The 12,982-nt window shown below is 49.1% G+C and overlaps 1 protein-coding gene across 1 annotated transcript in view; it reads right to left on the reverse strand.

Annotated features, from left to right (window-relative positions):
- LOC129863875 (matrix metalloproteinase-17-like) overlaps positions 1–12,982 on the reverse strand; it is an 85,409-nt gene that overhangs the window by 8,245 nt on the left and 64,182 nt on the right. The window contains exon 4 of the mRNA XM_055936228.1: positions 8,759–9,045. Within this exon, the coding sequence (XP_055792203.1) occupies positions 8,759–9,045 (287 nt within the window). The remainder of the gene's footprint in view (positions 1–8,758; positions 9,046–12,982) is intronic.

Consider the following 12,982-nt stretch of genomic DNA (forward strand, 5'->3'; position numbering starts at 1 on the left):
CAGAAGAATGTTGTGTTGGACTGCCCTAGAAAGCCTTGGCTTGTGTTTACTGGAATGGCTAATAGGAGCAGGAGCCTATTGTGACATGATGAGGTAGGACCCAGGAGCAGAGAAGAGAATCAGACGATAAGTGACCGGGTTGATGCGACTCAGGATCTTGAATGGTCCTGCGTAGTGCAGGGCGAGATTCTGAGAGTCCACTTTTAAGAGGAGATCACGGGTGGACAGCCACTCCCGCTGACCAGGTCGGAGGAGCCGAAGGGGCCTTCGTTGTCGGTTTGCCTGGTGTTGTTTTCAAACAGAGGAGCGGAACAAGGAGGATTGCGCTCTGGTCCAGGTGCGGCAAATTTGTCAAATTAACACCTCTGCTGAGGGCACCCCCGCTTCGGCCTCTTGTTCAGGAAACGGGAGGGGGGAGGGGGGCGGACCCAAACTGACACTCGAAAGGCGACAGTTCGGCAGTGTGTTGTAAGCATATTCGGCCCAGATGAGGAACTTGCCCCAGTTGGTGACTTGAGTGGAGACAAAACAGCGGAGGAACTTCTCCAGCTCCTGTTTGACCCGCTCAGTCTGCCCATTCGTCTGTGGGTGGAACCCAGAGGAGAGACTCCTGATACCCCCAATAGGGAGCAGAAGGCTTTCCAATACTGCATGACGAATTGGGGGCCACGGTCCAAGACAATGTCCTGTGTGAGTCCTTGTAGTCGGAAGACATGGCTAATCATGAGATCAGTTGTCTCTTTGGCCGAGGGCAACTTGCATAGGGCGATGAAATGGGCGACCACCAGGATAGTGGTAGCCCTTGGGATGGAGGTAACCCCATGATAAAGTCTAGAGACAGGTGGGAACCAGGGCCGTTTGGGGATGGGCAGAGGTTGGAGCAACCCAGCCTGTTGCTGACGTGAGGACTTGCTTTGGGCACAGATGAAGCAGGTCGTAGCGAAGGATCTCAGATCCTCAATCATGTTGTGCCACCAGAATTTCCGCCTCAGGAACTCCAGTGTCCGATTAACCCCTGGATGCCCTGTTCATTTAGAGGAGTGTCCCCATTGTAGTACTCGGGAATGGGTTGAGCGTGGAACATAAAGTCTGTTAGTGGGTCCCCTGCCGGAGTCAGGTTCTCTGTCTGGGCTTGTCGGTCCGTGGTCTTAATACCACAGGGACCACAGGGGCAACAATGCGGGAGCTGGGGATGATGGGCTCGGGGTCTTTCTCCTCGTTAGAGACATCATGTTGTTGGGACAGGGCGTCTGCTTTCTGGTTCTTGGATCCCAGGTGATAGGCTAGTGTGAAGTTGAACCTGTTAAAAAACAGAGCCCACCAAGCCTGGCGAGTGTTCAACCTCTTGGCTTCTTGAATGGAGACCAAGTTCTTGTGGTCCATCCAGATCACGAAGGAATGAGGTGCCCCCACCAACCAGTGTCTCCACTCCTCAAGGGCCCACTTAACTGCCAAGAACTCCCGGTTGCCAGCATCGTAGTTGCATTCCACCTTTGAGAGCTGCTTGGAGAGAAAGGCACATGGGTGCAGTTTCCTGTCCCCCTCATTCCGCTGTGAAAGGACCGCCCCTGCTCCAGTATCCGAGGCATCCACCTCTACCATGAAGGGACGAGCAGGATCAGGATGAACAAGGATGGGTCCGGAGGTGAAATGTCCCTTGAGCTCCTTGAATGCCCTGTCAGCCTCGGGGCTCCAGCAAAACCGGGTCTGGGACTGACGGGTTAGGGCTGTGAGAGGCGCTGCCACTGCACCAAAATTGCGTGTAAAAATTGGAAAAACCCGGGCCTTGTTTGAATGAGGCGGGACGGGGCCAGTCGGTGACCACCGTAACTTTTACGGGGTCCATTTAGATGCCAGCGGGAGAGATAATATGAGAGATAATTTGGCCCAGGAATGAGACTTGGGATACGTGGAACTCACACTTCTCTATTTTGACATATAGCTGACTCTGCAGGAGGCGTCTCCAGACTTGGCAGACATTCAGGATGTGTTCTGGAAGGGTCTTGGAGAAGATCAGGATGTCGTCGGGGTAAATAAAGACGAAACGATTCAACATGTCCCTAAGAGTGTCATTAACCAATGCCGGTAAGTTCGATAATCCGAATGGCATGACTAAATAATCATAGTGGCCACTAGGGGTGTTAAAGGTAGTTTTCCATTCATCTCCCTCACTGATACTCACCAGATTGTAAGCATTGCGCAGGTCCAGTTTGGTGAAGAACTGGGGCCCTTAGGCAAGCTCCAAGGCAGAGGACATCAGGGGTAGGGGGTAACGGTTCTTAATCATAATCCTGTTCAGCCCTTGGTAATCGATGCACAGACCCCCATCCTTCTTTCCCACGAAGAATAAGCTTGCGCCAGATGGGGATGTTGAGGAACGAACGAAGCCTGCCTCCAGCGACTCCTGGACGTAGTCGTCCATGGCTGCTGCTTCAGTGGCCGAGAGGGAGTAAAGAATCAGAATCTGCAGAGGAATGGTGCATTTCACGCAGGGGATTTGTAATTATCTGGCGAGGTCCTGATCAATGAAATGATCCGCGGCCCCAGAGTCCACAAAGGCTTGAATATGGTGCTAATGGTTGTCCCAGCGTAGGGTCACTGGTAGTGACAGACGGTGACTGGGTAGCCTGGGAGTGACTACACAGCTTGTCAGGGTCTCCCCCTGTCCTGGCGAGCTCCTGTGTTTCCTGTAAGCTCTGGGTATGTAGAATGGACAGCAGCCTTTGCACATGCGCCTGTCGCCTTTCTGTGGGCTCAGTGCGTCCCAGCTGCATGGGCTCCTCAGTACTGGGGAAACCAGGATACTGGGATGGTATCAAAGGGGCGCTGTCTCACTCATTCTTGGATGCGGTTGTCGATCTTGAATTCAAGCGTTATCAGGGACTCGAGTTCCTCTCCCAGTTTCTGAGAGGCCAGTTCATCCTTGATAGAGTTAGATAGACCTTGGTGGAAGGCGGTGACCAGTGCCTCAGTATTCCACCCACTCTCGGCAGCGAGGGTGCAGAACTTAATGGTGAAGTCAGCCACTGGTCTGGTCCCTTCGCGGAGGTTGAAGAGCCGGCTCGCTGCTTCTCATCTGCCGATTGGGTGGTCGTTGCAACTCGAAAATGAAGGCTGATATCAAATCAAATTTTATTGGTCAACATACACATATATAGCAGATGTTATGGCGGGTGTAGAGAAATGCTATGGAGCTGCAGGATGGTGGCTGCTGTTCCCACACCACCGTTGCCCATGCCATGGCTTTACCCGAGAGTAGAGAGAGTATATAGGTGATCTTGGCCCGATCGGTGTGGAACAAGAAGGACTGTAGCTCGAACACCAGAGAGCACTGTGTTAGGAACCCCTTGCATCTTCCCGGGTGGCCGTCATACTATTCGGGGCCTGGGATCTTCGGTTCTCGGTGCAGGTTCCCTGGGAAATCTACGGTGACAACTGGAGCACTGGACGCTGAGACTTGGGCAGTGGCTCCTCCTGGGTTGTGGATGTGCATTGGTTTGAGGGTTGTCGGTAAGTGGCCGGAGAGTCTCTGATATTTGGGAAAGTTGTTCTTGCTGTCACCCCAGCAGTGCTCCTTGGTGGGTTATAACATTCTTGATCTGGTCGATCTCTGCTGGGTCCATGCTGGAGGCAGACGCTGCTGTGACATTAGGTAGAATCCAGGAGCAGAGAAGAGAACCAGACGAGGAACCAGTGGTTAAGAATAAACGTAAATACTTTACTTGGAAAAAGTTTGACAGTAGGTACAAAGTAAAACTGGGACAACAACCAACACTAGAACTCGAAAACCTACTCAGGAGACAAACACACACAGCAAACAAATCAAGCATCTGCAAAGGGTAACAGAAAACACACATCTCTTAAAAGGGAATCATAATTAGTAATAGAAAACACCTGAGTGTCATAATAGTCTCTAGGGCGGTCTCTGCCGCCCTCTTGTGACAGGTGGAACCATGACGGCAATCTCCTGTTTCTGTAGCGTGAGGCAGCTTGATGTACAAGTACACCGCCTGGATAGGACGCTAGTCTATTGCAGGGCCTTAACCCCAATTGATCTCCTTAATGTTGAGTGTCAAGCAAAAAGCAAATAGTTTTTACAGTCTTTGGTATGACTCGGCCGAGAATCAACCTCCAAACTTTTCAATCTCAGGGCAGACACAGTGTTTTTCTCTTACTTCTAAACTCATCTTCATATAGTTACAGTTAAGAAGACTGGCAGACAGGCACAGAGGCTTTTAATGCTTTTAGAGTAGTGGTGCAGAGAGATAGTTATGGAAATGCAGTCTGATCCATGAGCTGTCAGTCACAGATGAGCATGGAGGGACACCTGGAGCGAGGGCAGCATGCTAGAAATACCGCTCCTCTCCTCCACGGCTGAATTTGCTTAAAAAAAAGAAAGAAAACCTGTTCGTCTGGCTCTGCTAAGCGAGACCAAGAGTTCTAACCTGTGGCTAAGAGATTTCGATTGCGGCTCTACCATCCACCAAAGTCGCTGTGGTGTGTTCGTGTGCCACAGCTAACTAGGTTCCCTGATGCTTTGTGTGTGGCTAGCTTTAGATTAGCACAGGCTTGGCTGCGTCTCAGGGTCATGCTCAAACACAGACAAATGAGAGAGTTGGTGATAGATTCACTCCTGGTTAGTGTAGCCACCAGGGCGAGGAAAGCCCAATACTAGTTGTAATCTAAGGGAGCACATTGTGCAGAAATGGAATGGAGAAATGGTGGAGGAGGAAGGGAGAGAAGGGAGGAAGAGAGGAAGGGATAAAAGGAGGGAGAGAGGTTATGGTACCATGGTGCTATTTCCTTTACGAGGAGTATGCAGGGTGGAGGAGGAAGCATCTGGGCTGGGATGGGTGGCAGCAGGAGGTACAGAGAGAGAGAGAGCGAGAGAGTACAACAGGGCCAGATGGAGTCTGTCTGTCCCATTAGATTTAGGGATGGGAACCTATTCTAAAAGCAAGCCACAGGTGGCCAGAAAAGGGTGCTGCTGGGAAAACTTTAGGAGTCTGTGGAGGATGAGAGGAACAATCCCCTATTCCCTTTTAGAGTCCTTTGTACACTGACTACAGCAGGTTCAGCCCTGTGACTGTTTACTCAGCCAAAATGCTACCAGCTTTGTGGAACCTGACTCCATGCCCATGTGACCATCTCCAAATATGACTAGGGCTCCATTTCGATGTCTCTCTCCTCCCTCAGGAGAGGGCTGCTGTTCCTCTGTGGTGATGGCGATGGTGGTGATGGCGTACAGCCTGTTAGCCATGGGGTGTACCCTGGTCTCTGAGGAGCCAGTCAGCCAGAGCAGGAGACTAAATGACTGGCTGACAGCTTGATAATGTGGATGAGCAGGGTGGAGCAATTTCTACCTTCTCTTCTCTGTCTCTCTGTCTCTTTCTTTCTCTCTCCCAGTTTCACACAAACATGAACACACTCAAGTGTGCACACGCACACAGGCATGAACCAAAGCCAAATTGAAAACACACCTGCTTAATGAGCCTTTTGTTTCGGCCACCGTAAGCTGTCTGCATTAGCGAGCAATCAGCGGCAAGATAATGAATAAAAGCAATGTGTCTGCTGTCAAAACAAAAACAGCCTTCCATTTATGTGACTCGGGCCCCAGGAGCCTACCCTGGCCACCACATTTGAAGTCACCCCTTACAATCAACCAGTGGGGAGCAGAATGCTAGCGAACTTAAATGGAGCGTTCAGCATTCTGCTAGCTCCACTGTTCTTCAAATGGCAATTTTAAATTCAGTGGTAATTACATACATTAGCAGATCGCCCTCAAAGGGTGGAAAGTTGTAAGGTCCTTACAAGAACAATACAATGGGAGATGTTTTCAGAGAATAGGCAAGGGGCGAGAGAAAAAAAAGGGTGAGAGGAAAAGCAATTACTCAAGTCCTTATTCCTCTGATAACGTCCATCCTTCTTAAGAAGATTAGGGCCCAGGATGTCTACTGAACCACCGCGTTTCACTGCTAGCTCTTGACCTTACAAGTTACCAACCTCTCCAAAGATGATCTTCCTGTTGGAAAGTTGCAGCAACAACAACCCACTCCAATATCTAGGATATTGGGGGAAAAAAGCCAGGGCCAGGCCTTGAATCCTGATGCAGACTGACTGAAAAGGACCTCAATGAAAGAAGCACCTGTACGGCTCGCTGTTATGACAGAGAACGAGGGACAACTAGTTAAGGTTTAACTCCCCTTTCTAACCCAAAGCACCAACAATGTTTTCATTACGCATGTCAAAGAACCCAATCCTTCAGTGTCTTAAAACACAACAACAACCATATCACACATACATGTACATAACATTCGTCAAGGTAAGGCTTTGGTATCAGTTTTAGTAAGTGATCTTTGAGATTAGTATCCTACTGTGTGGGGGGGGCTAAGAGTCGCAGTGTTAACCCAACGGACTGGGATGTTGAGAAGAAGTTAAGAGATGTTTAATTAACTGTCTTTCCTACGCCTCGGCGACTCACGTCTGCCACCAGAAAGTCAAGGATAACACGAAACGCAAACAAGCACAAATAAATCCAAGTGCTGAAAGACTAGATGGTGGTTTGGGGCGTTTATTCGTTTCAGTAAAAGGGTTCATATCATAAGCAAATACTGGAGCGATCTCATTCCCTGTGTGGGTTGAGAAGGGTAAATCATAATATTTATCATCATCATTATCCTTCACTTCCACCTTCGCATCATCATCATTTATTCATGCAGTGATGTGAGATGGCTTGGAGAGAGGCTGGATTTTCCAATCATCTTCCTTCACTTTCTCCCACTTCATTAAATCTAACCCTCCATCCGCCAACCCTCTCAGTGTATTCCCTTGACCCCCACCGCCTCTCTCTCTCCCTCCCTGTCTGCTCCACCTGCCAGTCCCTGTGTAGGCAGCTGCTGCCTGCCTGCCCGGCCTGGTCTGGCCTGGTGGGAGCCCTAATTGGAGCAGAATGAGCCACTGTCCAGGAGCATATGGCCCCCAGGCCTCCTGCAGGACAGAGGGAGACCAGGGCACGGCCTGGCAGCCTGGCCCCATCACCAGGCATACAAGCTGGGCCAGTCTGCATCACACAGCCCCGCTTCTCACCTACCCCCACCTCCTACCCCCCACACTAAGGTCTGGGTCCCACAAGCAAGCATACAAGGCCCTCCCTCGTCCTCCATTCGGCAAATCAGATCATGACTCCGTACTCTTGCTTCTTGTTTAAAGGCAGAAGCTGAAACAGAACGTACCTGTGATTCGCTTTGTTGGGAAATGGTCACCAAAATCAGAGGATATGCATCGACGAGCTAACCACCTCCGTCACCAGCTCATTAGAAAATGCATTGGCAATGTTGTACCCACTGTCAGGGTTCGCTGCTTCCCCAATCAAAAGCCCTGTATTAACACCAAGGTTTGGGTCAAACTAAAGCCGTGAGAAGGGTCCTTTATCAGGTCAACACCCGCAAGGCCGCGGACCCCGACAGTATTCCAGGGCGCGTTCTCAGAGTAATTTTCAACTTCTCCTTGTCCCAGTCTGCAATCCCCACATGTTCTAAGATGACAACAGTCACCCATGTTCATAAGAACTCTAAGGCTTCATGCCACAATGATTACCACCCTGTAGCACTCACTTCCATAACCATGAAGTGCTTTGAGAGGCTGGTTACGGCACACACTTTTTCCATCATCACAGCCACCCTAGACCCACTCCAATTTGCATACTGCCCCAACAAATCCATAGATGACGCAATCTAAATTGCTCTCCACACTGCCCTCATCCACCTAGAGGAAACGGGGGGGGGGGGGGGGGGGGGGGGAGCATGCCCCTATGCACATCGATGGGTTGGCAATGGAGCAGGTAGACAGCTCAGTGTCCAAATCACTAAAGCTTTAAAATGGTCCAAACACACCCACACAGTCAAGGAGAAGGCGTGACAGCACCTCTTCACCCTCAGGAGGTTGAAAACGGTTGCCATGGGCCCTCAAATCCTTAAAAGGTTCTATCGATGTACCATTGAGAGCATTTGACTGGCTGCATCACTGCTTGGTATGTCAATAGCACCGCCCTCGATCATTTGCGCAACAGAGGGTTGTGCGGACAGCCCTGTACATTACCGGGGCCAAGCTCCCTGCCATCCAGGACCTCTTTATCAGGCGGTGTTAAAAAAAAAGACCTGGAAAATCATGAGACCCCAACCACCCAAGCCATAGACTATTTTCTCTGCTGCAGCACGGCAAGAGGTACCAATGGGCTTCTGACACCAACAGGCTTTTGAACAGCTTCCATTCCCAAGCAATACAACTAATAAATAGCTAACAAAATAGCCACCCTCTTCCTCCGTCTGTCTCGGGAAGGAAGGAGAGGTAAGGTCATAACAGAGAAGGCATGACTTTCTCCATCAGAGATGGACAGGGAGGGAGCGATGGGAAGCACATTGAGTCCACTCAGTCTAATGAGAATGGGAGAGGGGAGAGGGAAGAGGAGTTGGGCAGTCCTCAGCCAAGCAGCCGAGCAGCAGCAGGCAGACTTAATGATTAATGAGAGCATCCCTGTGTCTGGGAGCATTTAGTAGATCTGATCAACCCATGGCTGACCGACCAATGGCTGGAGCTGCAAGGTGTCACTGGGCATCACACACATGCACCCATGTGCAAACTCCTGGAAATGCACTTCATACACATAAATATAATGAACAAATGAACATGATATCACATATACAATACATGCACAATACACACTAGTCAATAAAGGTACAGTAAACCACCAACCACTCACCTGGTGATCTGAAGGTCCAGGCCTCATCATCATCAAAGTGGGTGTCCCCTGCCGTGAACCTCTCTCCGGGGAAGAAGGCGTGTGCCACGGTGCCTCCCGGCCCATCGAAAGGGTACCCGTCGTTGTGGTCGGCCTTGGTGAAGTCGATCTGGATGTCTGCGTCGTTGCCCGCCACTTCATGGAAGTTGAGGGGTGAGATGTCACTCCAGACCTTGAGGGCATAGTACATGAGAGCTCGTACCGTATCTCGACCTAACAGAGGAGACTCCTTAGGAAAGGTACGAATCCTGGAGATGGAGAGGAGAAGAGAAGAGGGAGAGGGGACCAGGTGGGAGAAGAAGAGAGGAGAAGAGGAGAGGATGAGAGGAGAGTGGAAGCAGATGGAAGTAGGAACAGGGAGAGAGGAGAAAAAAGATAAGAGGAGGAGAGAGCGTGAGAGGTCAAAATTAGAATACAGTACAAGTACACTGGCAGAGCTGCATTCACTGTTCAACAAAATGTTAGCTGATGCCAAAATATTGCCAGTTCATGCATGACTACAGGGCTTGTTTGCAGATACCCACTGATTGTATCTCCTTTTCCATTTCATGGCTTGGTGAGCCCTCGCAGCTGGAAACACATTGACCATAGTGTTAGAATACATCAACATCTTTGAACTGAGTTGCGGAGAGAGAGGAGAAAGACACAAAATTAGATTTTTTAGGAATAACTTTTGAGGTACTCTCCTCCCTCCCCCCTCTCTCTCTCTGTCTCTCTCTCTCTGTCTCTCTCTCTCTCTCTCTCTCGCTCTCTCTCTCTCTCTCTCTGTCTCGTGTTCTCTGTCTACCTACCTACCTACCTCCCTCTCCTCCCCTCCCCCCTATCTCTCCCTCTGCTGCAGCAGTAATAGGATTTGAATAAACAGTGGGGTAGTCATACTCTCGCCATCTCTATACACTCTCTCTATTTCCTACCCCTCTTCTCTCACTCTCCTCTGTGTGTGTTTGTCCAAACCATACAGAGGGTGATTGGGAAGCCACCGTGCCACTCCCACACACATCCCCTCTCCTGCGAGGGCCATTTTTGCCTCTCCACCCCAGACCAGATCGGTAGGAAATGTATGTAAAGTTCACCTGCTTGAGGCCTGCTAGGAGTCACCCACACACACAGACCCCCACACACACACACCCCACCACATACACAGACACAGACCCACAGACAGATCCCCCCACACACACACAGACCAACACACACAGAGTGAGATTCACTTAGCTAGCCATCCTCCATTCTCTATCCACTAAGACCAGGACTATCACATTCCCCAGCAACAACCCCAGACCAAACACACGCTCAATAGCATTATTACAGCTGCTTGGTCAGCCGTAGTGTAGGAACAGCAGCTTGCTAGCCAAGCTCAGAGGCAGCCTCCCCTGCATCACAGATGCACCTTAAAGACTGCTGCCCTATGTACAGAGTCTAGATCTGACAAGCGAGGTATGTGATGTCCCCAATTTCTTTGAGCATTCAATATGGCTCAGTGTTATTGTACAGTCTTGTTGACGTGTCGATCATTTTGGACCCCACTGTAAATAGATACATTTTTTGTTGTTTTGGATCTGTACTCAAGCACTTTGAATTTGACCTGATAAAATGACTATGTAGCATGTCTATGTATCATATGCAGACTGTCAGCTTTAGTTTGAGGGTATTTTCATCCACATCGGCTGAACCGTTTAGAAATGACATCCCTTTTTGTATATAGTTTCCCCCCATTTTAGGGGACCAACAGTTTTGGGGAAAATTCACTTATATGTATATTAAAGTAGTCAAAAGTTTAGTATTTGGGCCCCTAGTATTTAGCACACAATGATTACATCAAGCTTCTCACTCTACACACTTGTTGGATGTATTTGCTGTTTGTTTTGGTTGTGTTTCACATTACTTTGTGCCCAATAGAAATAAATGGTAAATCAAGACTCCCAGGCGCAACTCAAATGTTGACTTTTCGTTGGAAAGTCCAGTCACAGCACCTGCACTTCTGCACTCCCATAGTCTGATGACTCAGAATAAGAGTGGGGGAAAAAACGAAGAACGTTGAAACAAAGTCATTTTTCTCTTTCTCACTTAAATCTCTCAGCAGGATTAACCTCCCTAGCCCTGATATGAAATGAGCTGTCTTTCTCTCTTCATGGAAACTTATATATGCAAACACACAGATTCTCTCTACTGACAGACATATGCAGACACACATGGACGCACGCAGGTGCGTTTAAAGGATGTCACGGATTCTTGCTGAACAAGTACCTATTCCTCCTGATTCGGCTCAGACCCAGGACCTCTGCTTTGAAAGCACATGTGACCGCCCTCCCAGAGACTTTTGCCACTCTTATCAGTTGCGCCACACGAAAAGCTAGCTGATCGGCTATTCAGTGGACACACACACACACACACACACACACACACACACACACACACGCACGCACGCACGCACGCACACACACACACACACACACACACACACACACACACACACACACACACACACACACACACACACACACACACACACACACACACACACACACACACACACACACACATAGTGCTCTTGTACACTAAGGACCTGGGGAAGAGTTGCAGGGGTACTATTTGAAGGATGTGCCTATTTGAAGGCTAGAGAAGAAATTGCAGCTCTCGACATGTTTAATTAAAAGTAGCTCTCATGCTAGAAAAGGTTGGAGACCCCTGCTCCAGAGAGAGCCCTGCGTGAGTCTCTGTCAGCCTTGAACGAGACAAGTCTTCTTCTCTTTGTTCCTCTGAAAGGGACTGCCACCTCTGTCCTGCTAAACTGTCTAGGGCCATGAGAAAATAATAGGAATTATCGCTGACACAGGGACTTAACAGTAACTCTATTCTTTAACTTTGACACACTGGTCTGAGTAATAACTGAGTGTTAAAAAAGATCATCGCAAAGTTAAAATGCAGTGAACTTGTGAGGTTTAAAGATAGTGTCCTTCAGCAGGATAATACTCCCGTCCCTCGATAAATCCTTTGTCGGGAGTGAGGCCCATCTTCCTCCATCTCCCTGTCAGAGTGGCTATCCCAGCCGTCAATCACAGCTCTAATGATGACAGCACAGGGAGAAGGGTGGAATTGATGTGGTGTCCCCTCGTTATATTAGTATCACTTTACGGTAACACCCTCATCATTAGATCACCCAGCTATGGTACAATGACGATGTGATGGGGCTTCCTTAGGTTCCTTGGGTCTGTCCTTTGGTTCACATACACCCGACTCTCTCCTCCCCTACTGTATCCCTAAAATATATATTTCCTTAACACTTGTGTGTGTGTACACCACTGGACATATGTGACAACCTATACTGTATCCAACTTATCACTCTTTTCCATGCTCTTTCTCTGATCCATTGTATGCATTAAGTCACTCAAATCCAAATAGGAACCAGAGGGTACACTAAGGTCATGGTGACAGAGTGACTGATGCTTATAATGACTATCTCCTTCCTCCACTGCAGCATGTTAACCCCAGCCAGCCAGCCAGCTGGACTAGACAGACAGTACAGGGGAGTGAATCAGAGCTTGAGACCGACAGACAGACAGACAGACAGGAAAGTGAATTAGAGCAGTAGACAGAAAGACAGACAGATAGACAAACAGATAGACATGGACGTGAATTAGAGCAGTAGACAGACTGACAGAGAGCGTGAGAGAGAGAGAGAGAGATGGAGGGAGGGAGGGAGGCTGCTCTGCTTTCCCCACCTATCGGTTCAGGTGATTAATACATCCGCTAACGAGCAGGAGGCTGTCTGCTGGGGGATAATGGCCTAACAGTGTGCGATGAACTGGACTGTGTGTGTGTGTGTGTTTGTGTGTAGGTATGTGCTTGTGTGTGTCATTAGGAGGCCGTGTCTTCTGTCTAACTATAATGTGATTTATGCTTGATTCAGCAGGCTCTGTACGGAGGGGGTGACGCCAAAGCAGATCCTCCAGAGCCTTGCAGAGGCCAAATTGAGCTCAGTACGGCGATGCCGTGCGCCTCCCAAATTTTGTTGATGGTAGCTGGGGGCGGTACATCCTGTATAAACACACTCACTTTCTTGACAACTTCTTTCACAACAAACATGGAGGACTTTGATGAAAGGGGTTCGCAAATATAAACATCTTTATGATTCCTCGTGTAGGGATTTGAAAGACATGAAAATGCAAATAGTCTGGGTAGCTATTT

The sequence above is a fragment of the Salvelinus fontinalis genome, chromosome 10 (assembly GCF_029448725.1).
Source record: "Salvelinus fontinalis isolate EN_2023a chromosome 10, ASM2944872v1, whole genome shotgun sequence".
Lineage (NCBI taxonomy): Eukaryota > Metazoa > Chordata > Actinopteri > Salmoniformes > Salmonidae > Salvelinus > Salvelinus fontinalis.